Source organism: Carcharhinus amblyrhynchos, chromosome 24, assembly GCF_965287045.1.
Source record: "Carcharhinus amblyrhynchos chromosome 24, sCarAmb.v2.hapA, whole genome shotgun sequence".
NCBI classification, from domain to species: Eukaryota; Metazoa; Chordata; class Chondrichthyes; order Carcharhiniformes; family Carcharhinidae; genus Carcharhinus; species Carcharhinus amblyrhynchos.
Genome location: NC_137347.1, coordinates 374,294 through 398,109, shown reverse-complemented (window position 1 = coordinate 398,109; position 23,816 = coordinate 374,294). Strand labels below are relative to the sequence as shown.

Below are 23,816 nucleotides of genomic sequence, written 5' to 3'. Positions count from 1 at the left end.
TTAGAAACAGCAAAGGGAGGAAGACGCTGGTGGGTGTCGTCTATAGGCCCCCGAATAATGATCTGGAGATGGGGCGGGCTGTTAACGTGCAAATAAGTGCGGTGTGCAGGAATGGGACGGCCGTAGTTATGGGGGATTTCAATCTGCATATTGATTGGTCGACCCATGTTGGACGTGGGGGGCTTGAGGAAGAGTTCTTGGAATGCTGCCGGGATAGTTTCCTCGAACAGTGTGTGTTGGAGCCGACGAGGGAGCGAGCTATCTTGGATCTGGTGCTATGTAATGAAGCGGGTAGAATTAGGGACCTTGTGGTGAAGGATCCTCTTGGGGAGAGTGATCATTGTATGGTGGAGTTTCTGGTGCAGATGGAGGAGGAGAAAGTGGGTTCCCGGACACGCGTCCTTTGTTTGAATAGAGGGAAATACGGTAGGATGAGAGAAGAATTGGCGAATGTGGACTGGGGGAGCGTGTTGGAGGGAGGGTCTGTTGAGGAGCAGTGGAGGATCTTTAAGGAGATCTTTCTTGGTGCTCAACGGAAATTTATTCCGATGGTCAAAAAGGATAGCAGGAGGAGAGGTAATAAGCCGTGGATAACAAAGGAGGTGAAGGAAAGTGTTAAACTAAAAGCGGAGGAATTTAGAGTAGCTAAGAGCAGTGGGCGAGAAGAGGATTGGGAGAGGTTTAAATGTCAACAAAGATTGACAAAGAAGTTGATAAGGAAAGGTAGGAGAAACTATGAAGCTGGGCTAGCGCTTAATATAAAAAAGGATAGCAAGAGTTTTTATAAATATATGAAAAGGAAGAGGCTGGCTATGGTGAATGTTGGTCCTTTAGAGGATGAGAAAGGGGACCTAGTGGTAGGGGATGGGGATATGGCTAAGGTATTGAATAACTTTTTTGTTTCTGTCTTCACGGAGGAGGACATGAATAATTTGCTGGGTGTTAGCGATAGAAAGGCGGTAGGACTGGAGGGTCTTAATGACATTACTGTTACTAGAAAGGCGGTGCTCAACAGACTGGAGGGTCTGATTGTGGACAAGTCCCCAGGACCGGATGGAATGCATCCGAGGGTTCTGAAAGAAATGGCGGAGGTGATAGTGGATGCCTTGGTGGTTATTTTCCAAACGTCGCTGGATTCCGGGGAAGTGCCGGATGATTAGAAAACGGCTAATGTTACGCCGTTGTTTAAGAAGGGTGCCACGCAAAAGGTGGGGAATTATAGGCCGGTTAGTTTAATGTCTGTGGTAGGTAAAATGTTAGAATCTGTCATTAAGGAGGAAATTGCGAGGCATCTTGAAGGGAATTGCTTGATAGAGCAGACGCAGCACAGTTTCATTAAAGGGAAGTCGTGTCTGACAAATTTACTGGAGTTCTATGAGGATGTGTCTAGGGCGGTGGATAGAGGAGAGCCGGTGGATGTGGTCTTTCTAGATTTTCAGAAGGCGTTTGACAAAGTGCCTCACAAGAGGTTATTGCAGAAGGTCGAGGGACATGGAGTTGGGGGTAGGGTGTTAGCGTGGATAGAGGATTGGTTGTCAAATAGGAGGCAGAGAGTGGGGGTCAACAGGTGCTATTCGGATTGGTGGATGGTGACTAGTGGAGTGCCCCAGGGGTCGGTGCTGGGGCCTCAGCTTTTTACCATTTATATAGATGATCTGGAGGAGGGAACCGAGTGTAGAGTGTCGAAATTTGCTGATGACACCAAGATTGGGGGAACGGCAAATTGTGCGGAGGGTGTGGACAGTCTGCAGAAGGATCAAGATAGGCTGGGCGAATGGGCCAGGAAATGGCAAATGGAATTTAATGTTGGCAAGTGTGAGGTGGTCCACTTTGGTAGGAAAAATGGTAGGAAGGACTATTACTTACGAGGCGAAAAACTGTAGCAGGCGACGGTGCAGAGGGACCTCGGGGTCCTTGTGCATGAGTCGCAAAAACCCAGCTTGCAGGTGCAGCAGGTGGTCAGGAAGGCGAATGGGATGCTGGCCTTCATAGCGAGGGGGATTAAATATAAAAGTAGGGAGGTCTTGCTGCAGCTGTATAGGGCATTGGTGAGGCCGCAACTGGAGTACTGTGTGCATTTTTGGGCGCCGCACCTGCGCAAAGATATTTTGGCCTTGGAGGGAGTGCAGAGGAGGTTTACTAGGCTGATACCGGAGTTGAGGGGGTTGAGCTATGAGGAGAGGCTGAATAAACTGGGCTTGTACTCGTTAGAGTTTAGAAGAATGAGAGGAGATCTCATTGAGACGTATAAGATGATGAATGGGATGGATAGGATAGAGGTGGAAAGACTCTTCCCGCTCAAAAAAGACAATAGGACTAGGGGGCACAGCCTCAAGATAAAAGGGGGGCGGTTTAGAACGGAGTTGAGGAGGAACTTCTTCACTCAAAGGGTGGTGAATCTCTGGAATTCTCTGCCCGTTGAAGTGGTGGAGGCTGCCTCGCTAAATATTTTTAAGACGCAGGTTGATCGGTTTTTGATAGGAGAGGGGATTAAGGGTTATGGGGAGAGGGCGGGAAAGTGGAACTGAGCAGCGACAGATCAGCCATGATCTTATTGAATGGCGGGGCAGGCTCGAAGGGCTGGATGGCCTACTCCTGCTCCTATTTCTTATGTTCTTATGTTCTTATTATTATTTGGTTCTGCTTTTTAATTTTAAGCGCCCACTCTGACTGGCCTGTGGGAGTGGAGCCCCCAGTCTGGTTACAAACTGCTACTTTATTCCGCATTCCAGTCTCCAAGCGAACTCCTGCTTTCTGCTGTGATAGGCTGTGCCCGATTTACTGGTGCTTTTTCCTGATGCATCTTGCTGCTTCACACTGCTGTAGCAGGTGGTATAAGTCAGAGGTAAGCTTTGGGTCATAAAGTCAAAGAGGTTTAAGCATGGAAACAGGCCCATAGCCCAATTTCTCCATGCTGCTCCATTTTTTTAAAACCCCTAAGCTAATCCCCGTTGCCCACATTTGACCCATATCCTTTTACACCCATCTTACCCATGTAATTGTCTAAACACTTTTTAAAAGACAAAATTGTATTCGCCTCTACTACTACCACTGGCAGCTTGTTCCAGACACTCATCACCCTCTGTGTGAAAAAATTGTCCTCCCTCTGGACACTTTTATATCTCTCCCATCTCACCTTAAACCTATGCCCCCTAGTTTTAGACTCCTCTATGTTTAGGCAAAGATGTTGACTATCTAGCTGATCTATGCCTCTTGTTATTTTGTAAACCTCTATAAGATCACCCCTCCACCTTCTTCGCTCCAGAGGAAAAAGTCCCAGTCTATCCAGCTTCTTGTTGTAACTCAAACCATCAAATCCCGATAACATCCTAGTAAATGTTTTCTGCACTTTTTTTAGTTTAATAATATCCTTTCTATAATAGTGACCAGAACTGTACACAGTGTTCCAAGTGTGGCCTTACCAATGACTTGTCCAACTTCAACAAAACATCCCAATTCCTGTATTGTGTTCTCACCAATGAAATCACGCATGCTGAATGCCTTCTTCACCACTCTGTCCATTTGTGACTCCACTTTAAAGGAGCTATGAACCTGTACCCCTAGATCTCTTCATTCTAGAACTCTCCCCAGTGCCCTACCATTAACTGGGTAAGTCCTTCCCTGGTTCTATCGACCAAAATGCACCACCTCGCATTTATCTAAATTAAACATTTGTCAGCCCACTGGCCCAGTTGATCCATTGCAATTGGAGATAACTTCCTCACTGTCCACTATGCCACCAATCTTGGTGTCATCTGCAAACTTACTAACCATGCCTCCTAAATTCTCATCCAAACCGTTAATATAAATGACAAATAACAGTGGACCCAGCACTGATCCCTAAGACACAGCACTGGTCACAGGCCTCCAGTTTGAAAAACTACTCTCTACAACCACCCTCTGTTTTCTGTCATCCAGCCAATTTTGTATCCATTTGGCTACCTCACCCTGGATCCCGTAAGATTTAACCTTATGCAACGACCTACTATGCGGTACATTGTCAAAGGTGTTGCTAAAGTCCACGTAGACAACATCAACATCACCTTCTTGGTTACTCTTTCAAAAAACTCAAACAAATTTGTGAGACCTGATTTTCTACTCACAAAGCCATGCTGACTCTCCCTAATCAGTCCTTATGTCTCTAAATACCTGTAGATCCTGTCTGTCAGAATACCTTCCAACAAATTATCCCCTACAGATGTGAGGCTCATTGGCCTGTAGTTCCCAGGCCCCTTCAGCCCTTTTTAAACAAAAACACAACATTTGCCACTTCCAATTATCAGGCACCTCACCTGGGACTGTCAGTGATTCACTCATCTCTGCTAGGGGACCTGCAATTTCCTCCCTAGCCTTCCACAACGTCCTGGGATATACTTCAGTAGGTCTTAGGGATTTATCTACCTTGATGCACTTTAAACTTCGAGCATCTCCTCCTCTGTTATATGTACATTCCTCAAGATATGATTTTGATGAGGGAATGCATCATGACAGTATTGAGAATCCCTGCCCTCTGCACCCATTCATCTGCCTAATCTTCCTATTCCTACTCTCACTAGCACATTGGCACCGGCAGCAATCAAGAAATTATTACCTTTGAGGTCCTGCACTTTAGCCTTCGCCTAACTCTCTATATTCATTCTTCAGCCTTCATTCATTCTTTAGCCTTCCGCCTAACTCTCTATATTCACCCTTTTCCTACCTGTATTGATGGGACCAATATGTACAACGAACCCTGGCTGCACATCCTCCCCCTTAAGAATGATCTGCAACCGCTCAGAGACGTCCTTGACCCTAGCACCAGGGAGGCAACACACCATCTTGGAGTCTCGATCACGGCTGCAGAAACATCTATCTGTGCCTCTAACTAGTGAGTCCCCTATTACTACTGCTCGCTTGCTCTTTGCCCAACCCTGCTCGACAGCAGAACCAGGTGTGGTGCCACAGGCCTGGCTGCTGCTGGTATCTTCCCCGAGAGGCCAAGTTCCTCAACAGTATCCAAAATGGGTGTGAATGGATTGGAAATTTGGGTGAGGATTGTCCAGGATGAAGGAGATTGAGTGTGGATTGATGGGGAAATGGGGTCTTGGGGAGTGAGTTGTAAAAATGCATTGTTGTCTGCTCTATTCTAATTGGTTTGTTTTATTTTAGGGGCCACTTTCTATTTGGAGTTCAGAGGTACAGATGCTCTTCATATCTGCATGTTCATCTTTGGGTAGGTTGCTGTTCACACACACTTGTCTCTTGCTGTAACAGAGCCCAGAAACACCGACTGATTCCTAGTTTATTCACACAACTACATGATTGACTGTCCAGGGTCCTCTGAAATGGCCCAAGCACAACAGTCAGCTCAAGGGAAACAATGCTGCCCTCGTTAATGAAGTCCAACCCACATCTCACCATAAAATAAGAAAGATTGGAAACTTAATGATGATGGCTACCAGATTGGCAAATGGGAAGTAAACGGAGCAGATAAGGATGTCAAAACTGCACACAGTTTCCAGGTGTAGCCTCACCAATGCCCTATACAATTGCAGTAAAACATCTCTAATTCCATACTCAAATCGCCTCGCTATGAAGGCCAGTGTACCATTTGCCTCCTTTACTGCCTGCTGTATCTGCGTGCTTACTTTCAACGACTGATACATGAGGATACCAAGGTCTCAATGAGTATCCACCTTTCTCAAGTTATACCCATTTAAGGAATAATCTTGTCTTATTATTGCTACCAAAGTGGATAACCTCACATTTATCCACATTGTACCTCATCTGCCATGCATATGCCACACACTCATCCTTTTCAAATCATGCAAAAGCTTCTCTGCATCCTCCTCACAGCTCACCCTCCCACCCAACTTTGTATCATTGCAAATTTGGAGATGAGACATTCAGTTCCCTCTTCCAAAACATTAATATATAATGTGAACAATTGGGAACCTAGCACAGATCCCTGCGGAACCCCACTTGTCACTGCCTGCCAATAAGAAAAAGAGTTTATGCCAACTCTTTGCTTCCTATCTGCTAACAAGCTCACGACACTACCCGTAATCCTATGTGCTTTAACTTTACGTAGTTGTCTGCTGTATGAGAATTGTTAAAAACCTTCTGAAAGTCTAAATAATCCACATCCACTGATTCTCCTTGGTTAGCTCTTCTAGTTACATCCTCAAAGAATTCCAGTAGATTCGCCAAGCATGATTTCCCCTCTGTAAATCCATGCTGACTTTGTCTGATTATACCACTGCCTTCCAAATGCTGAGTTATGGAATCCTTGATGATGGACTCTAGCAACTTCTCCAGTACTGACATTCGGCTCCTGGTCTATAGTCCCCTGTTGTATCTCTACTTCCCTTTTTGAATAGCAGGCTTATATTAACTATCCTCCAATCTGTAGGAACCAATTCGGAGTCCAAAGAATTTTGGAAAATGGGCCAAATGATCTCCTCCTGCACTGTAGGATTCTATGAAAATGACTACCAATGGATCTTCTATTTCCAGGGCCACTTTCTTAGGTACTTTGGAATGGAGATTGTCCGGCCCTGGAGATTTATCCACCTTCAATCCCAACAATTCCCCTAAAACCATTTCTCTACTAATACTGGTTTCCTTCAGCTCCTCAATAAAACTTGTTTGTCTGAGTACTTCTGTCTGTCTTTGTGAAGACAGAAGCAAAGTTGGAATTTAATTCCTCAACCATTTCTTTGTGCCTCGTTATGAATTCTCCTTTTTCTGACTGTAACATGAGTAGCTTGGCTGTACGGGGAGGGGGTTGGGGTGAGACAGGGAGAACAATAGCGATAGGCGATTCATTAATTAGGGGGAAAGAAGGCGTTTCTTTGGCTGCAGATGTGTCTGCAGGATGGAATGCTGGCTCCCTGGTTCAGGGTCAAGGATGTCACACAGCAGCCACAGGACATTGTGTTGGGAGAGGGTGAACAGCCAGAGTTCACAGTTCACATTGTGACCAATGATTAAGGAAGGATGGGGAATGTGATCCTGCAATCAGAATTTAGGGAGCTTGGTAGAAAATTAGCAAGTAGGATCTCAAATATAGTAATGTCCAGATCACACCCAGTGCTACATGCAAGTGAGTACAGAAGTAGGAGGATAAGGCAGATGAATGCGTGGCTGGAAAGATGGTGCAGGAGGGAAGGCTTTACATCCTGGGACACTGGGACTGAGGCTAGGGAAATGACACCTGTACAAGCTGGACGGGTTGCATCTGAACAGAGCTAGGAGTGAATTCCTTGCTAGTGCTGTTGGAAAGCTTCAAACTAATTCGACAGGGGTTTGGGAACCAAGAGGAAATATTTGAGAGGAATACTGGGAGGGATAGATAGCACTGGGATAGAGAATGGTAAGTTAATAAGTGAAGTCGGCGTAAGGGTTAAAGTAATGACTTCTAAATCAGGGTCACTATTTATTTGAATGCACGGAGTACAGTACGTAAAATTGGGGACTTACAGTCGCAGAATGCATTGTGGAAATATGATGATGTGGTGTTAAGGGACCTGATTCAAGGAACAGCAGAAAGGTTAGGAAAGGAAGGGAATGGGGAGGGGTGGTAGTTTTGGTTAAGGAGACCATTGCAGTGCTGGGCAAAGAGGTTGTCCCAAGAGATACAAGGACAGAATTAATTTGCCGGAGCTAAGGAACAAAAAGGATGCAATGACATTGCTCGTGTAGTCAATGGACAGCCAACTAGTGAGAAGGATGTAGAGAAACACATCTGCAGGAAATTACAGAGAGATGCAAACGTTATAGTGAAGTTACAATAGGGATTTCAATTACCCGAATATGGACTGGAGCAGTGGGAGTGTAAAAGGTGGAGAAAAAATTCAGGAAAGTTTTCTACAGCGGTCTGTGTCCCGTCCAACTATAGCTACTCAAAGAATAAAGAAAATTACAGCGCAAGAGCAGGCCCTTAGGCCGTTCAGGCCTGCACCAACCATGCTGCCTGACTTAACTAAAACCTCCTACCCTTCCGGGGACCATATCCCTCTGTTCCATTCCTATTCTTGTACTTGTCAAGATGCCCCTTAAAAGTCACTACCGTAAGCGCTTCCACTACCTCCCCTGGCAATGAGTTCCAGGTGCCCACTACTTTGTGTAAAAATCTGCCTCATACATCTCCTTTAAACCTTGATCTCACACCTTAAACCTATGTTCCCTAGTAATTGACTTTTCCACCCTGGAAAAAAGCTTCTGACTATCCACTCTGTCCATGCCTCTCATAATTTTGTAGACTTCTATCAGGTCTTCCCTCAATCTCCATCGCTCCAGTGAGAACGAACCAATTAGCTAATGCCCTCCATTCCAGGCAACATCCTGGTAAATCTTTTCTGTCCCCTCTCCAAAGCCTCCACATCCTTCTGGTAGTGTGGCAACCAGAATTGAACACTATATTCCAAGTGCGGCCCAACTAAGGTTCTATAAAGCTGCAATATGACCTACCAATTTTTAAACTAATACCCCGGGCCAATGAAGGCAAGCATGCCATATGCCTTCTTGACTACCTTCTCCACCTGCATTGCCACTTTCAGTGACCTGTGTACCTGTACACCCAGATCCCTCTGCCTATCAATATCTTAAGGGTTCTGCCATTTATTGTATATTTCCTATCTGTATTAGACCTTCCAAAATGCATTACGTCACATTTGTCCGGATTAAACTCCACCTCCCATCTCTCCGCCCAAGTCTCCAACTGATCTATATCCTGCTGTACCCTCTGATGGTCCTCATCGCTTTCGCAAATCCACCAACCATTGTGTCATCCGCAAACTTACAAATCAATCCAGTTACATTTTCCTCCAAATCATTTATGTATATTGAAAACAGCAAAGGTCCCAGCACTGATCCCTGAGAAGCACCACTTGTCATGGCCCTCCGTTCAGAAACGCACCCTTCCACTGCTACCCCTCTGTCTTTGACCGAGCCACTTTTGTCTCCACTTTGCTGGCTCACCTCTGATCCCATGCGACTTCACCTTCTGCACCAGTCTGCCGTGAGGGACCTTGTCAAAGGCTTAAGTGAAGTCCATGTAGACAACATCCACTGCCCTAATAATGAATAGAATCCATTATTCAGGAAATTATAGTAAAATACACAAAAAATCACAATGATATTGAGCAGACTCAACATGATTTTGCACAAGGGAAATAGTGTCACACATTTATTTGAATTCTTGGGCGGAAATAACAAGCAATGTGGATAAAGGGGAATCTGTGAATGTGGTGTGCTTAGACTTCCACAATGCATTTAACAAGGTGTCTCATCAAAAGTTACTTCACAAATAAGAGCTCATGATGTGGGAGGAACATATTAACATGGATAGAGGATTGGTTCATAAACAGGAAGCAGAAAATGGGGTTAACTGGACCATTTTCAGAGGAGCAAGCTGAAACTAGTGGAGTGCCACAGACAATAGTGCTGGGTCCTGTGGTATATACAACCTAGATCAATGACTTGGGTGGTATTGTCTCTAAATTTGTTAATGGCACTAGGATACGTAGGAAAGAAAGTAAGTTGCCAAGATATAGTTGAGAGTCTGCAAAGGAATGATGATAGGGTGAGTAAGAGGGCCAAGTATTGGCAGATGGAATATAATGTGAGATAATGTGAACTTGTCCACTGTGGCAGGAGAGAGTGAAAAGCAGCATATTATTTAAATGGAGAGAGATTGTACAACTCAATGGTACTGAGGAATCTGGTTGTCCTGGTACATAAATCACACAGTTGATATGTAGGTACAGCAAATGATTAGGAAGGTAATGCAGTGTTGGCATTTATTGCAAGAGAATATAAGAGGATAGAATATAAAAATAGAGTAGCTTCATTGCCCCTGTGAGAGCACATCTGTGTGTAGTTTGGTTTGCTTTACTTGAAAAAGAATATAATTACATTAGAGGCAGTTCAGAGAAGGTTCACTCAATTAAACCTGGGATGAAGGGATTATTTTATGAAGATAGGTTGGATGGGTTGGGACTGGGCCTATACTCTTTAGAGTTTAGAAACATATCAGATCCTGAGGGTATTTGATGAGGTGGATTCTGAGATGGTATTTTCCCCTTGAGAAAATTTAAGGTGGAGATGGGGAGACCTGTTTTTCTCTGAGGGTTGTTTGTCTGTGGAATTCTCCCCAGAAAGCAGTGGAAGTTGGGAAATTGAATTTATCCAAGACTGAGATTGATTTTTTGATGGACAAGGGAGTAAGAGTTATGACTGGCAGACAGAAAAGTGGAGTTGAGACAACACCCAGGGTCAGCCATGATTGTGTCGAATGGCAGCATGGACGCAGCACTGCTGCCTCACACCGCCAGGATTCGGGTTCATTTCTGGCCTTGGAGGTCACTGTCTGTATGGAGTTTGCACCTTTTCCCCTTGTCTGGGTGGGTTTCCTCCAGGTGCTTCAGTTTTCTCCCACAATCCAGAGATATGCAGGTTAGGTGGATTAGCCATGCTCAATGCGCAGGTTCTGAGGGATAGGGTGGAGGAGCCTAGGTGGAATGCCATTTTGGAAAGTTGATGCAGATTCAATGGGCTAAATGGCCTCTCTCTGAACATAACATAAGAAATAGGAGCAGGAGTAGGCCATCTAGCCCTTTGAGCCTGCCCCGCCATTCAATAAGATCATGGCTGATGTGAAGTGGCCCAGTTCCACTTTCCCGCTTTCTCCCCATAACCCTTAATTCCTCTGTCTATCAGAAACCTATCTACCCGTGACTTAAATATATTCAGCGAGGCAGCCTCCACCACTTCAATGGGCAGAGAATTCCAGAGACTCACCACCCTTTGAGTGAAGAAGTTCCTCCTCAACTCCGATCTAAACAGCAACCCCCCCTTATTTTGAGGCTGTGCCCTCTAGTCCTGCTATCCTTTCTAAGCTGGAAGAATCTCTCTTCCTCTACCCTATCTAGCCCCTTCATTATCTTATATGTTTCTATAAGATCCCCCCTCAGCCTTCTAAACTCCAACGAGTACAGGCCCAGTCTATTCAATCTCTCCTCATAAGCTAACCCCCTCATCTCCGGTATCAGCCTATTGAACCTTCTCTGCACTCCCTCCAAGACCAATATATCCTTTCGCAAATGCGGTGACCAAAACTGCACACAATACTCCAGCTGCGGCCTCACCAGTGCCCTGTACAGTTGCAGCAAGACCTCCCTGCTTTTATATTCGATCCCCCTCGCTATAAAGGCCAACATTCCATTCGCCTTCTTGATCACTTGCTGCACCTGCAGACTGGGTTTTTGCAACTCGTGCACAAGGACCCCCAGGTCCCTCTGCACCGTAGCATGTTGCAGCTTTTCGCCCTTTAAATAATAATCCCTCCTACTATTATTTCTACCAAAGTGGATAACCTCACATTTGCTAATGTTATACTCCATCTGCCAGGTCCTCGCCCACTCGCTCAGCCTATCCAGATCTCTCTGCAGACTTTCCGCGCCTTCCACGCAATTCACTTTTCCACTCGTCTTCGTGTTATCAGCAAATTTCGTTTCCCTACACTCAGCCCCCTCCTCCAGATCATCTATGTAAATGGTAAACAGTTGAGGCCCCAGCACAATCCCTGTGGCACTCCACTAGTCACCAACTGCCAACCAGAATAGTACCCATTGATTCCAACTCTCTGCTTCCTATTAGACAGCCAATCCTCAATCCACACTAACACCTTACCCCCAACTCAGTGCACCCTAACCTTTTGCAGCAACCTTTCTCTACCCTTTTCCTTGCTGTTGACTTAAACCTGCAATCTTTGTCTACACACTTAGCTTTATTTTGCATCCCAGTCTTTATTTTGCAAAATAAAGATGATTACTTCATGGGATCATCTTGTAGTTATTGGATAAATTGAGGACAAGAGGACAGGCAGTCCCCGACTTCATGACATTGGCATAATGACAAACGGCACTCTGAATATTTAGAAATTGTTACACTATTTCAACTTTACGATGTCGGCTTTGATTTGATGACATCACATCAAATACGTAATTATGTATTTAAGTTGTGTTTAATATGTACTCTGACTCGCAGAAGTTCAAGGTTAAAAAGGAAACTGGCAGTTATCAATAGTTCCATTGCATCTATCACACAAATCAAGGATAAAAGCAAATAACTGCAGATGCTGGAATCTGAAACCAAAAGAGAAAATGCTGGAATTTCCTCCTCTTTGCTGCCCACCCACCTCCGCCACCACCCACCGCCCCCCCCGCCAACTCTTTCCCCCTATTTTATCTCCCCTTTCCTTACCTTTTCTCCCCCTTTCCTCTTTCTGTATTTTGCCTCTCTCCCACCCATCTCCCCTCTCCCCCCTCCCCCCACATTTTCGTCTGTCACAGTTTACCCTCTGATTTCAGCTTCTCTGTCGTTTGGCCATTCACACCCTCTATTCTACCCATAGACAGTCATTAGTAGCCTTTCCCCTGGTTTCTGTGGCTATGACTCATCTTTCATTCCCTCCCTCTATAGTTTAAATATCTCCCACTTTCGACGCCTTTTATCTTTGACAAAGGGTCACCTGGACTTGAAATGTCAGCTCTTTTCTCTCCTTACAGATGCTGCCAAACCTGCTGAGATTTTCCAGCGTTTTCTCTCTCACTATTCAAGGAACTTGTGCTAAGGCGTGCAGGCATCAGTAATCAGCTCAGTTATTGACAGGGCAAGAGTTGAGAGTATTTAACACCATTGGGCACCCCAAAAGTGATTTGTGGCCTTTGTTCAGGAACCAATCCCTCACTTATACCTTAGATAAAAGCAAAATACTGTGGATGTTGGAATCTGAAACAAAAACAGAAAATAAGAACATAAGAAATAGGAGCAGGAGTAGGCCATCTAGCCCTTCAAGCCTGCCCCGCCATTCAATAAGATCATGGCTGATCTGAAGAGGATCAGTTCCACATTCCCACTCTCTCCCCATAACCCTTAATCCCCTCTCTTATCAAAAACCCATCAACCTGCGTCTTAAAAATATTTAGCGAGGTAGCCTCCACCACTTCAACGGGCAGAGAGTTCCAGAGATTCACCACCCTTTGAGTGAAGAAGTTCTTCCTCAACTCCGTTCTAAACCGCACCCTGTTTATCTTGAGGCTGTGCCCCCTAGTCCTACTGTCCTTTCTGAGCAGGAAGAGTCTCTCCACCTCTATCCTATCCATCCCATTCATCATCTTATACGTCTCAATGAGATCTCCCCTCATTCTTCTAAACTCTAACGAGTACAAGCCCAGTTTATTCAGCCTCTCCTCATAGCTCAACCCCCTCAACTCTGGTATCAGCCTAGTAAACCTCCTCTGCACTCCCTCCAAGGCCAAAATATCTTTGCGCAGGTGCGGCGCCCAAAACTGCACACAGTACTCCAGCTGCGGCCTCACCAATGCCCTATACAGCTGCAGCAAGACCTCTCTACTTTTATATTCAATCCCCCTCGCTATGAAGGCCAGCATCCCATTTGCCTTCCTGACCACCTGCTGCACCTGCAAGCTGGGTTTTTGCGACTCATGCACAAGGACCCCGAGGTCCCTCTGCACCGTCGCCTGCTGCAGTTTTTCGCCCCGTAAGTAATAGTCCTTCCTACCATTCTTTCTACCAAAGTGGACCACCTCACACTTGCCAACATTAAATTCCATTTGCCATTTCCTGGCCCATTCGCCCAGCCTATCTAGATCCTTCTGCAGACTGTCCACACCCTCCGCACAATTTGCCGTTCCCCCAATCTTGGTGTCATCAGCAAATTTCGACACCCTACACTCGGTTCCCTCCTCCAGATCATCTATATAAATGGTAAAAAGCTGAGGCCCCAGCACCGACCCCTGGGGCACTCCACTAGTCACCATCCGCCAATCCGAATAGCACCCGTTGACCCCCACTCTCTGCCTCCTATTTGACAACCAATCCTCTATCCACGCTAACACCCTACCCCCAACTCCATGTCCCTCGACCTTCTGCAATAAAATGCTGGAATATCTCAGCAGGTCTGACAGTATCTGTGGAGAGAGAATAGAACCAGTGTTTCGATCTCTGACAAGGGTCATCCTGACTTGAAACATTGGTTCTATTCTCTCTTTGCAGATGCTGTCAGACCTGCTGAGATTTTCCAGCATTTTCTGTTTTTGTTACTCCCATTTATACCATTGTTCCTCTGGGGAAGTCAGTTCCAGCTTGTAATGTGTTGTGGTTGTAGTAATGTATTAATCATTCCACCTCTCACCTTTTAATCTTCGTGTTCTTAGCTCCTGCATGGCTTTCCTGGGTGTATTTTTGATCACAAAGAGTAAGAAAAAGACGGCATTTGAACCATATGTCATGATGGATGCACTTCCAGGTAAGTGATGATGAAAACAGCAAGAGAATGTATGAGAATGAGGCAGAGGAGGGTTTGAGAAAGTCTAGATCAGTACTAGTCATCATCAAAAGCAGTAAGGTTGTGGGAGGGTGGAGGATAAACACCTCAGTATGCTTTCCTCCAGTCTGAATAACACTTGCTCATTCCAATTCTCTGCTTTCTGCCCCTTTACTAATTTCATTTCTGTGCTGCACTATCCCTTTAATTCCATTGGTTTTTAACTTGTGACCAAAATATTTGTCAAGTATCTACGAAAACCTGACATGAACCAGGCAACTCTCCGCAATCCTCTTGGCTACTTCACAGAACTCAATCGAGGTAAACAATATTTTCTTATTGTTGATTCAGTTGTCTCTTATTTCTTAACCCCAAGAATGCCTGAAGGGTTTAACATAGTGTCAGTTTTCACAAGTATGCTAGCAATGCTCAACTCTACCGCACTGCAATCTCTCTAGGCCCTTCCACAGCTTGTCTGGCATTCAGTAGTGGATTAGCAGAAATTTCCTCCAATTAAATACTGGGAATATTGAAGCCATTTCCTTTAGTCCCTGTAACAAACTGCACATCCAATACACCACCCCCAGCTTCCTTACCCAAGTTCATCTGTTACTAAAATTCTCTGTCTTTGTTATCTCTCAACTTGACTATTCTAATGGACTTCCATCCAGCCTCCTACATTCTAGATTCAGTGAACTAATCCACCAAAACTTTGCTACCTACCTCTGTACTCACACCCATCATTAACTTACAGTGGCTCCCAGTGAAATAATATTGAAGTTTCCATTTTGAAGTTTTTATTTTTGTTTTGAAATTCTTCATGGCCTTGCCCTTCCCCTGACTCTGTAATCTCTGATGTGGCAATGCCGACGTCGCACAGGACCTTCAACTGATGCTACACTAGATACACTTAGATACATGTATGATAGCCATTTCTAGATACTAGATACATCAGTGACATTTTCTTCCTTTGGACTCATGGTGAACAATCACTGAAACAACTATGTGATGACATCAACAAGTTCCATCCCACCATCAGACTCACCGTGGACTATTCTCCAGAATTGGTTGCATTCTTGGACACGTGCATCTTCATTAAGGACGGTCACCTCAGTACTTCACTGTACCGCAAGCCCATGGATAACCTCACAATGTTCCACTTCTCCAGCTTCCACCCTAAACATGTTAAAGAAGCCATTCCCCTACAGACAAGCCCTCCATATACACAGGATCTGCTCAGATGAGGAGGATCGCAACAGACACCTCCAGACGCTGAAAGATGCCCTCATAAGAACAGGATATGGCACTCGACTCATTGATCGACAGTTCCGATGTACCACAGTGAAAAACCGCACGACCTCCTCAGAAGACAAACATGGGACAAGGCAGACAGAGTACCCTTCGTCTCCAGTAGCTGGACATCTTCTCTGGAGCCTCCAACATGTCATTGATGAAGACGAACATCTCACCAAGGCCATCTCCACACCCCCACTCCTTGCCTTTAGACAACCACACAACCTCAAACAGACAGCAAACTACCCAGCCTTCAGTTCAGGAGAACAGTGACCATGACATGCAACAACCCTGCCACAGCAAACTCTGCAAGACGTACCGGATCATCGACACGGATGCCGTCATCTCACGTGAGAACACCATCCACCAGGTACACGGTACATACTCTTGCAACTCGGCCAATGTTGTCTACCTGATACGCTGCCGGAAAGGATGTCCTGAGGCACGGTACATCAGGGAGACCATGCAGACACTATGACAATGGATGAATGAACACCGCTCGACAATTACTAGGGAAGACTGTTCCCTTCCTGTTGGGGAACATTTCAGTGGTCACGGGCACTCGGCCCTTGATCTTCAGGTAACTGTTCTCCAAGGCCGCCTTTACAACACACGACAGCGCAGAGTCGCTGAGCAGAGACTGATAGCCAAGTTCCGCACACATGAGGACGGTCTCAACCAGGATCTTGGGTTCATGTCACACTATCTGTATCCCCCACAACTTGCTTGGGTTTGCAAAACCTCACTAACTGTCCTGTCTGGAGACAATACACATCTCTTTAACCTGCGCTTAATGCTTTCTCCACTACACTGTCTGTACCTTTAAGACTTGATTACCTGTAAAGACTCACATTCCAACCATTATGTTGTAAATTGAGTTTATATATTCTGTTTGTGAACAGAACTCCCTCTTACCTGACGAAGGAGCAGTGCTCCGAAATCTAATGGCTTTGGATTTTAACCTGGTGTTGTGAGACTTCTTACGCTGTAATAGCTTCCAGCCCCACACTCCTCTCTAAAGCTCTTTGCTTCTGGTTTTTTGAGCATCTCCAATTTTAACTATTCCACACCGTAGATGGCTTTGCCTTTATCTACCTGGCCCTAAGCTCTGAAATTCCTTCCCTAAATTCCCCAACTGGCTCCCTCTCCCCTCCCTTAAAATATTCCTTAGAAACCTACCTCTTTGACCAATACATCTCCTCACGTGGCTTGCTGTCAAATTCTGGCTGGTAGCACATCTTTGGGACATTTTACTCTGTTAAAAATACTGTTTAAGGTACGTTCCCTGAACATCTTGGCCTAAATTATTGTCTGCAGACATTTCTCTAGTTCTGTTTGCTGCTTTACCCACAGTTTGTCTGCTTTATCCCTCTCCCTTTTTCTAAACAGAGCTGCACCGTTATCAGTCCTCCGGCACCATTTTCATATTCAAGAACGACTAAAAGGTTTTGCTCAGTAATCTGGGTTGCGTCCCATTCAAACCATATGAATTTTCACTTTTGGCACTCTTTTTTATCCTGTTCATTTTATCACCTCCTCCTTCACTGCAATATTCACACCATCCAATACCTTGATAAAGACAGATACAATCCTCAACTGTGCCTTTACAAGCAGATCATTTTTTCAGCCTCTACTATTCTTTTTTACTAACACCACTCTTTTGACAAACCTTTTGCTATTTATCTGTTAGTAAAATATTCTTTATACCTCACCGGCTAATCTTTTCCATGGTATGGCTGCTGCTCTGTCCAAGACCACAAGAAACTACAAAGGGTTGTGAATGAAGCCCAGCCCATCACGCAAACTGGCGGACTGGTCTACACTTCCCACTATCTCAGCAAAACAGCCAACGTAATCAAGGACCCCACACATGCCAGGCATTTTCTCTTCCACCTTCTTCCATCAGGAAAAAGATACAAAATCCTGAAGTCACGTACCAACCAACTCGAACAGCTTCTTCCCTGCTGCTGTCAGACTTTTGAATGGACCTACCTTGTATTAAGTTGATCTTTCTCTACCCTAGCTATGACTGTAATTCTCTCCTTTCCTTCTCTATGAACAGTATGCTTTGTCTGTATACAGCACAAGAAGCAAATACTTTTCACTGTATGTTAATACATGTTGCAATAACATAAATCAAATCAAAAAATACATTTCCGTTGCTTCTGTTATTCCCCATTCAATTCTTATATAATTCTCTGATTGATTTCCTGCTGTGACTTTTAACCAGTCTCATATCGTTTCTTTTAATGTCAGTTTTTTTCATCATCCGGGGAACACTCTTGCCTTCATGGAAACCTTACAGTGCAGAAGGCCATTCACCCAAGGGGTCTGCACCAGCTGTCTGACAGAGCATCTTCCCCAGGCATATTGGTTCTTTTAACAATTCCCTTAAATTTGTGCCCTCTGGTTCCTGATGCTGTCACCAATGGGAACAGTTTCTCTCTGTTCTGTTTAGACCCATCACGGTTTTCAATACATCTCTTAGACAGTCAGCATTTCTCCAATCTAACCACATAATTCCTCATTCTTGGAACCTACCTGTTGAAATCTTTTCTGCATGCACTTCATATCCTTCCTAAAGTGACAGAGTCTTATTTCTGGTCGGGAAAACCAGCATCTTTTTCTCCAGAGAAACCAGTTATTTTTCTCTCCAGATTTTACCACGCTTTCTAAAATAAAATCAAGGGGGTGTGTTTCATGCTGCCATTCAGGGGGTGGGGCATTAACACACCAGCAAAACCCAGCTGCTCAGAGATCGGGGCGCCATCTTTAAAGGATGCCCTAATCATTAGCCTCCACCCCCCCCAACCTGGCCATCCTTCCCCAGCCTACCACAGAGATCTTGGGGTCTCCCTCCTCACTCCTCCCCCTTCTCCTGATCAGAGTCGACACTTCTCTACCCACCACCCCTGATCATTGGACCCTTTTCTAGGCCCCGCTCCTCCCCCTTTCCCCTGATCCTTGGCCTTTTCTCCCTTTCTCACCTGTCCCCAATGACCATCGCTGGCTTCCCCTATTCCTGAAATTTGCTACTGGTCACCACCACATCCAAATGAAATCCCCCCTCCCCTCCCATCCTCATCCAGCTCCCACTGGGGGCTGCCGCTTGGCACAAGTTGGCACTGCCAGGTTGGCATGGTGCCCACTCGGGGAAGTCCTGGAATGAGTACTCACTAAAGTCATTAAAATGAGCTTCCTGCAGTCGGCGGCATATTTCACTCCACTCCACCGGCAAGAGGCTGGTAAGATCGGAACATGGAAACTCACCGTGCAAATTGGGCTCTCCAGATTCTGAACATGCAGCAGCCTTCCTGCAGACAGAGTATTGGCTGAGAATCACTTCCCACATTCTGCATTTACTCTCCACAGTATAGAGGAAACTGCATAAAGAGCTGCAAATTAAATTGCAAAGAGTTTCAGTGAGTCACTGTTTAACCTCTGAGGAGTATCTAGAGTAAGTATTCTCAAGCCAACAGGTTTATTTGGAAGCAAAAGCCACAAGCTTTCAGAGCGCTGCTGCTTCATCAGATAAGTGGGAGCATGTAACAGGGCATATAAAGACACAAACTCAATTTACAAAATAATGGTTGGAATGCGAGTCTTTACAGATAATCAAATCTTAAAGCTACAGACAATGTGAGTGGAGAGAGGGTTAAGCACAGGTTAAAGAGATGGGTATTGTCTGCAGCCAGGACAGTTAGTGAGATTTTGCAAACCCAGGCAAGTCGTGGGGGTTACAGATAGTGTGACATGAACCCAAGATCCCGGATGAGGCCATCCTCATGTGCGGAACTTGGCTATCAGTCTCTGCTCAGCGACCCTGCACTGTCGTGTGTCATGAAGGCCACCTTGGAGAACGTTTACCCGAAGATCAGAGGCCAAATACCCGTGACCGCTGAAGTGTTCACCAACAGGAAGGGAACACTTCACGACACACGACAGCGCAGACTCGCTGAGCAGAGACTGATAGCCAAGTTCCGCACACATGAGGACGGCCTCAACCTGGATCAACACTACCTGTAACCCCCACGACTTGCCTGGGCTTGCAAAATCTCACTAACTGTCCTGGCTGGAGACAATACACTTCTCTTTAACCTCTCTCCACTCACATTGTACCTTTAAGACTTGATTACCTGTAAAACGTCGCATTCCAACCATTATTTTGGAAATTGAGTTTGTGTCTTTATATGCCGAGTTTGTGTCTTTATATGCCCTGTTTGTGAACAGAACTCCCACTTACCTGATGAAGGAGCAGCGCTCTGAAAGCTAGTGGCTTTTGCTACCAAATAAACCTGTTGGACTTTAACCTGGTGTTGTGAGACTTCTTACCGTGTTTACCCCAGTCCGACGCCAGCATCTCCACATCGTGAATATCTAGGGCCGTAGACAATGAGAAGGGAGAGGATTAAAACCTCTAAAGAAGACTCATATGGTGTCAAAACGTTAACCAATGCTGCGTTTGTCCAGCATTTTCTGTCTTTATTTAAGAAAAGACCAGATGTTGGGGATGATTGATTATGGATTAGAAACATGAAGGGGACACTCCCTTCAGAGCGTCGAAAATCATAGAATCCATGTGATGCAAAAAGAGGCCATTTGGCTCTTTGAGTCTGCACCGATTCTCGCACATGCATCTTACCCAGACCCTCTCCACACACTATCCTTGTAACCCCACATTTATACCCCTAACCTACACATCTTTGGACAGTAAGGGCAATTTACCACTATCAATCCACCTAACCTACACATCTTTGGAGTGTGGGAGGAAACCGGAGCACCCGGACAAAACCCACACAGACTGCTGAAGAGTGTAACCTGAGGCCAGAATTGAAGCCGGGTCCCTGGCACTGTGAGGCAACAGTGGTAATCACTCTGTTAGTGAAGGGCAGGGGTGAGAGCTGAACTTTGTATCGTGGGATGGGCACAATTGTGGGGCCTGTGAAGAGGAATCTTCAGTTGAGCAATAAGGAAGATAACATTGAAAGCAATGTTGTCAGTGATAGCATCATTGGAACAGATGTGACATAGTTGGCAGAAAAGAAAGAATGGGAGAAAATTCTTTCGGGAAGTGCAAGAGGAATGATATATAATCACTGTTTCCCAAATGCATCCTCACGGAAGCCTCCATTTCGCCTTAAGAACATAAGAAATAGGAGCAGGTGTAGGCCATCTAGCCCTTCGAGCCTGCTCTGCCATTCAATGAGATCATGGCTGATCTGAAGTGGATCAGTTCCACTTTCCCACTTTCTCCCCATAACCCTTAATTCCCCTGTCCATCAAAAACCTATCTACCCGTGACTTAAATATATTCAGCGAGGTAGCCTCCACCACTTCAACGGGCAGAGAATTCCAGAGACTCACCACCCTTTGAGTGAAGAAGTTCCTCCTCAACTCCGATCTAAACTGCGCCGCCGCCCCCCCGCCCCCCCCCATCTTGAGGCTGTACCCTCTAGTCCTGCTATCCTTTCTAGGCGGGAAGAATCTCGCTACCTCTACCCTATCCATCCCCTTCATTATCTTATACGTCTCTATAAGATCCCCCCTCAGCCTTCTAAACTCCAACGAGTACAGACCCAGTCTATTTAGTCTCTCTTCATAGGCCAACCCCCTCATCTCCGGTTTCAGCCTAGTGAACTTTCTCTGCACTCCCTCTAAGGCCAAAATATCCTTCCACAAGTGCGGCAACCAAAACTGCACACAGTACTCCAGCTGCGGCCTCACCAGTACCCTGTACAGTTGCAGCAAGACTTCCCTGCTTTTATATTCTATCCCCCTCGCTATAAAGTCCAACATTCCATTCGCCTTCTTGACCACCTGCTGCACCTGCAGACTGGGTTTTTGTGACTCATGCGCAAGGACCCCCCAGGTCCCTCTGCACCGTAGCATGCTGCAGCTTTTTGCCTTTTAAATAATAATTCCTCCTACTATTATTTCTGCCAAAGTGGATAACCTCACACTTGCTAACATTATACTCCATCTGCCGGGTCCTCGCCCACTCGCTCAGCCTATCCAGATCCCTCTGCAGACTTTCCACACACTCCACGCAATTTGCTTTTCCACTCATCTTCGTGTCATCAGCAAATTTCGTCACCCTACACTCAGCCCCCTCCTCCAGATCATCTATATAAAGGTAAACAGTTGAGGTCCCAGCACCGATCCCTGCGGCACTCCACTCGTCACCAACTGCCAACCAGAACAGCACCCATTGATACCAACTCTCTGCTTCCTATTAGACAGCCAATCCTCTATCCACGCTAACACCTTACCCCCAACTCCATGCCCCCTAACCTTCTGTAGCAACCTTTTGTGAGGCATCTTATCAAACGCCTTTTGGAAATCAAGAAACACCACATCCACCAGTTCCCCTCTGTCTACTGCATCCTCATAGAAATCCAATAAATATGTCAAACACGACTTCCCCTTAACAAATCCGTGCAGCATCTGCTCGATCAAACCATTCTTTTCTAGCTGCCTCGCTATTTCTTCTTTGATGACGGATTCTAGCATTTTTCCAACTACAGACGTTGTACTAACCGGCCTATAATTCCCTGCCTTTTGTCTGCTACCTTTTTTAAACAATGGCGTAACATTAGCCATTTTCCAATCTTCCGGCACTTCCCCGCAGTCCAGCGAATTTTGATAAATAATTACTATAATCCGCTATCACCTCTGCCATTTCTTTCAGAACCCTGGGATGCATTCCATCCGGTCCCAGGGACTTGTCTACATTCAGTCCCGTTAGTCTATCAAGCACTACCTCTCTAGTGACAGTAATCGCATTAAGGACCTCATCTCCTCCCATCCTTCTACCTTTAATATCCGGCAAACTATTCGCGTCCTCCTCCGTGAAGATCGAGGCTAAAAACTTATTTAAAGCTTCAGCCATTTCCTCATCGCCCACCGCTAAATCCCCGCTCTCATCCTCCAAGGGTCCAACACTCACTCTAGCCAGTCTCTTCTTTATATATTTGTAAAAACTTTTACTGTCATTTTTTGTATTTAGAGCTAGTTTGGCTTCATAGTTTATCTTTCCTTTCTTTATCACCTTCTTAGTCATTCTTTGTTGATTTTTAAATCTTTCCCAATCTTCTAATCGCCTACTATTTTTAGCCGCTCTGAACACATCAGCTTTTAATTTAATACTCTCCTTTATTTCCTTCGATAACCACGGCTGGTTACCCCTTCTCCTACAGTCCTTCTTTACCATTGGAATATATTTCTGCTGAGTACCGAAAATGATCTTAAAAATCCTCCACTGTTCCTTAGCCATCCTACCAACCAATCTGCGCCCCCAATCTACATTCGCCAATTCCGCTCTCATCCTGTCATACTCCCCTCTGTTCAAACAGAGGGAACACGTTCGGGACCCTACTTTCTCATCCTCCATCTGCATCAGAAATGCAGTCATACTATGATCACTCGTCCCAAGAGGATCTCTCACAAGAAGATCCCTAATTCTACCTGCCTTGTTACACAGCACCAGATCTAAGATAGCTCGCTCCCTCGTAGGTTCTGTTACGTACTGTTCAAGGAAACTACCCTGGCAGCATTCCAAGAACTCTTCCTCAAGCCCACCACGTCCGACTTGGGTCATCCAATCAATATGCAGATTAAAATCCCCCATAATTATCACAGTTCTGTTTCTGCACGCATCAATTATTTGCTTGTTTATAGCCCGCCCCACCTCAAAGTTATTATTTGGGGGCCTATAGACCACACCCACCATCGTCTTCCTCCCCTTACTATTCCTTATCTCCACCCACAACGATTCCATGTTTTGCTCTTTGGAGCCTATATCTTCCCTTACTACTGCCCCCCTGATATTATCCTTAATTAACAGAGCTACCCCACCCCCTTTTTCCTCCTGTCTATCCTTCCTAAACACCTGATACCCTGGACATTCAGTTCCCAGTCCCTGTCACCCTGCAACTACATTTCCGTAATGGCCGCTAGATCATATCCATTTGTGCTGATTTGCGCCACCAGCTCATTCACTTTGTTCCGAATGCCTCGTGCATTCAGGTAAAGTGTCTTTATTGCAGCCTTTATCCGGACCTTATTTGTAGAAACCTTGCCGAAGCCTTGCTTCGTACCTCATTGTACACAGCTCAGGAATTCCTCCCACTGTTTTGTCCTTTATACTAACTATTCCAGTTTATATTTGGATCATGGAATTCTCCTATTTTCA

General features: G+C 45.4%; 1 protein-coding gene across 1 annotated transcript in view; it reads left to right on the top strand.

The window, feature by feature from the left end:
* Positions 1-23,816, top strand: part of nipal3 (NIPA like domain containing 3) — an 82,194-nt gene that overhangs the window by 49,243 nt on the left and 9,135 nt on the right. The window contains exons 9-10 of the mRNA XM_080211639.1: positions 5,149-5,212; positions 14,223-14,314. Of these exons, the coding sequence (XP_080067765.1) occupies positions 5,149-5,212; positions 14,223-14,314 (156 nt within the window). The remainder of the gene's footprint in view (positions 1-5,148; positions 5,213-14,222; positions 14,315-23,816) is intronic.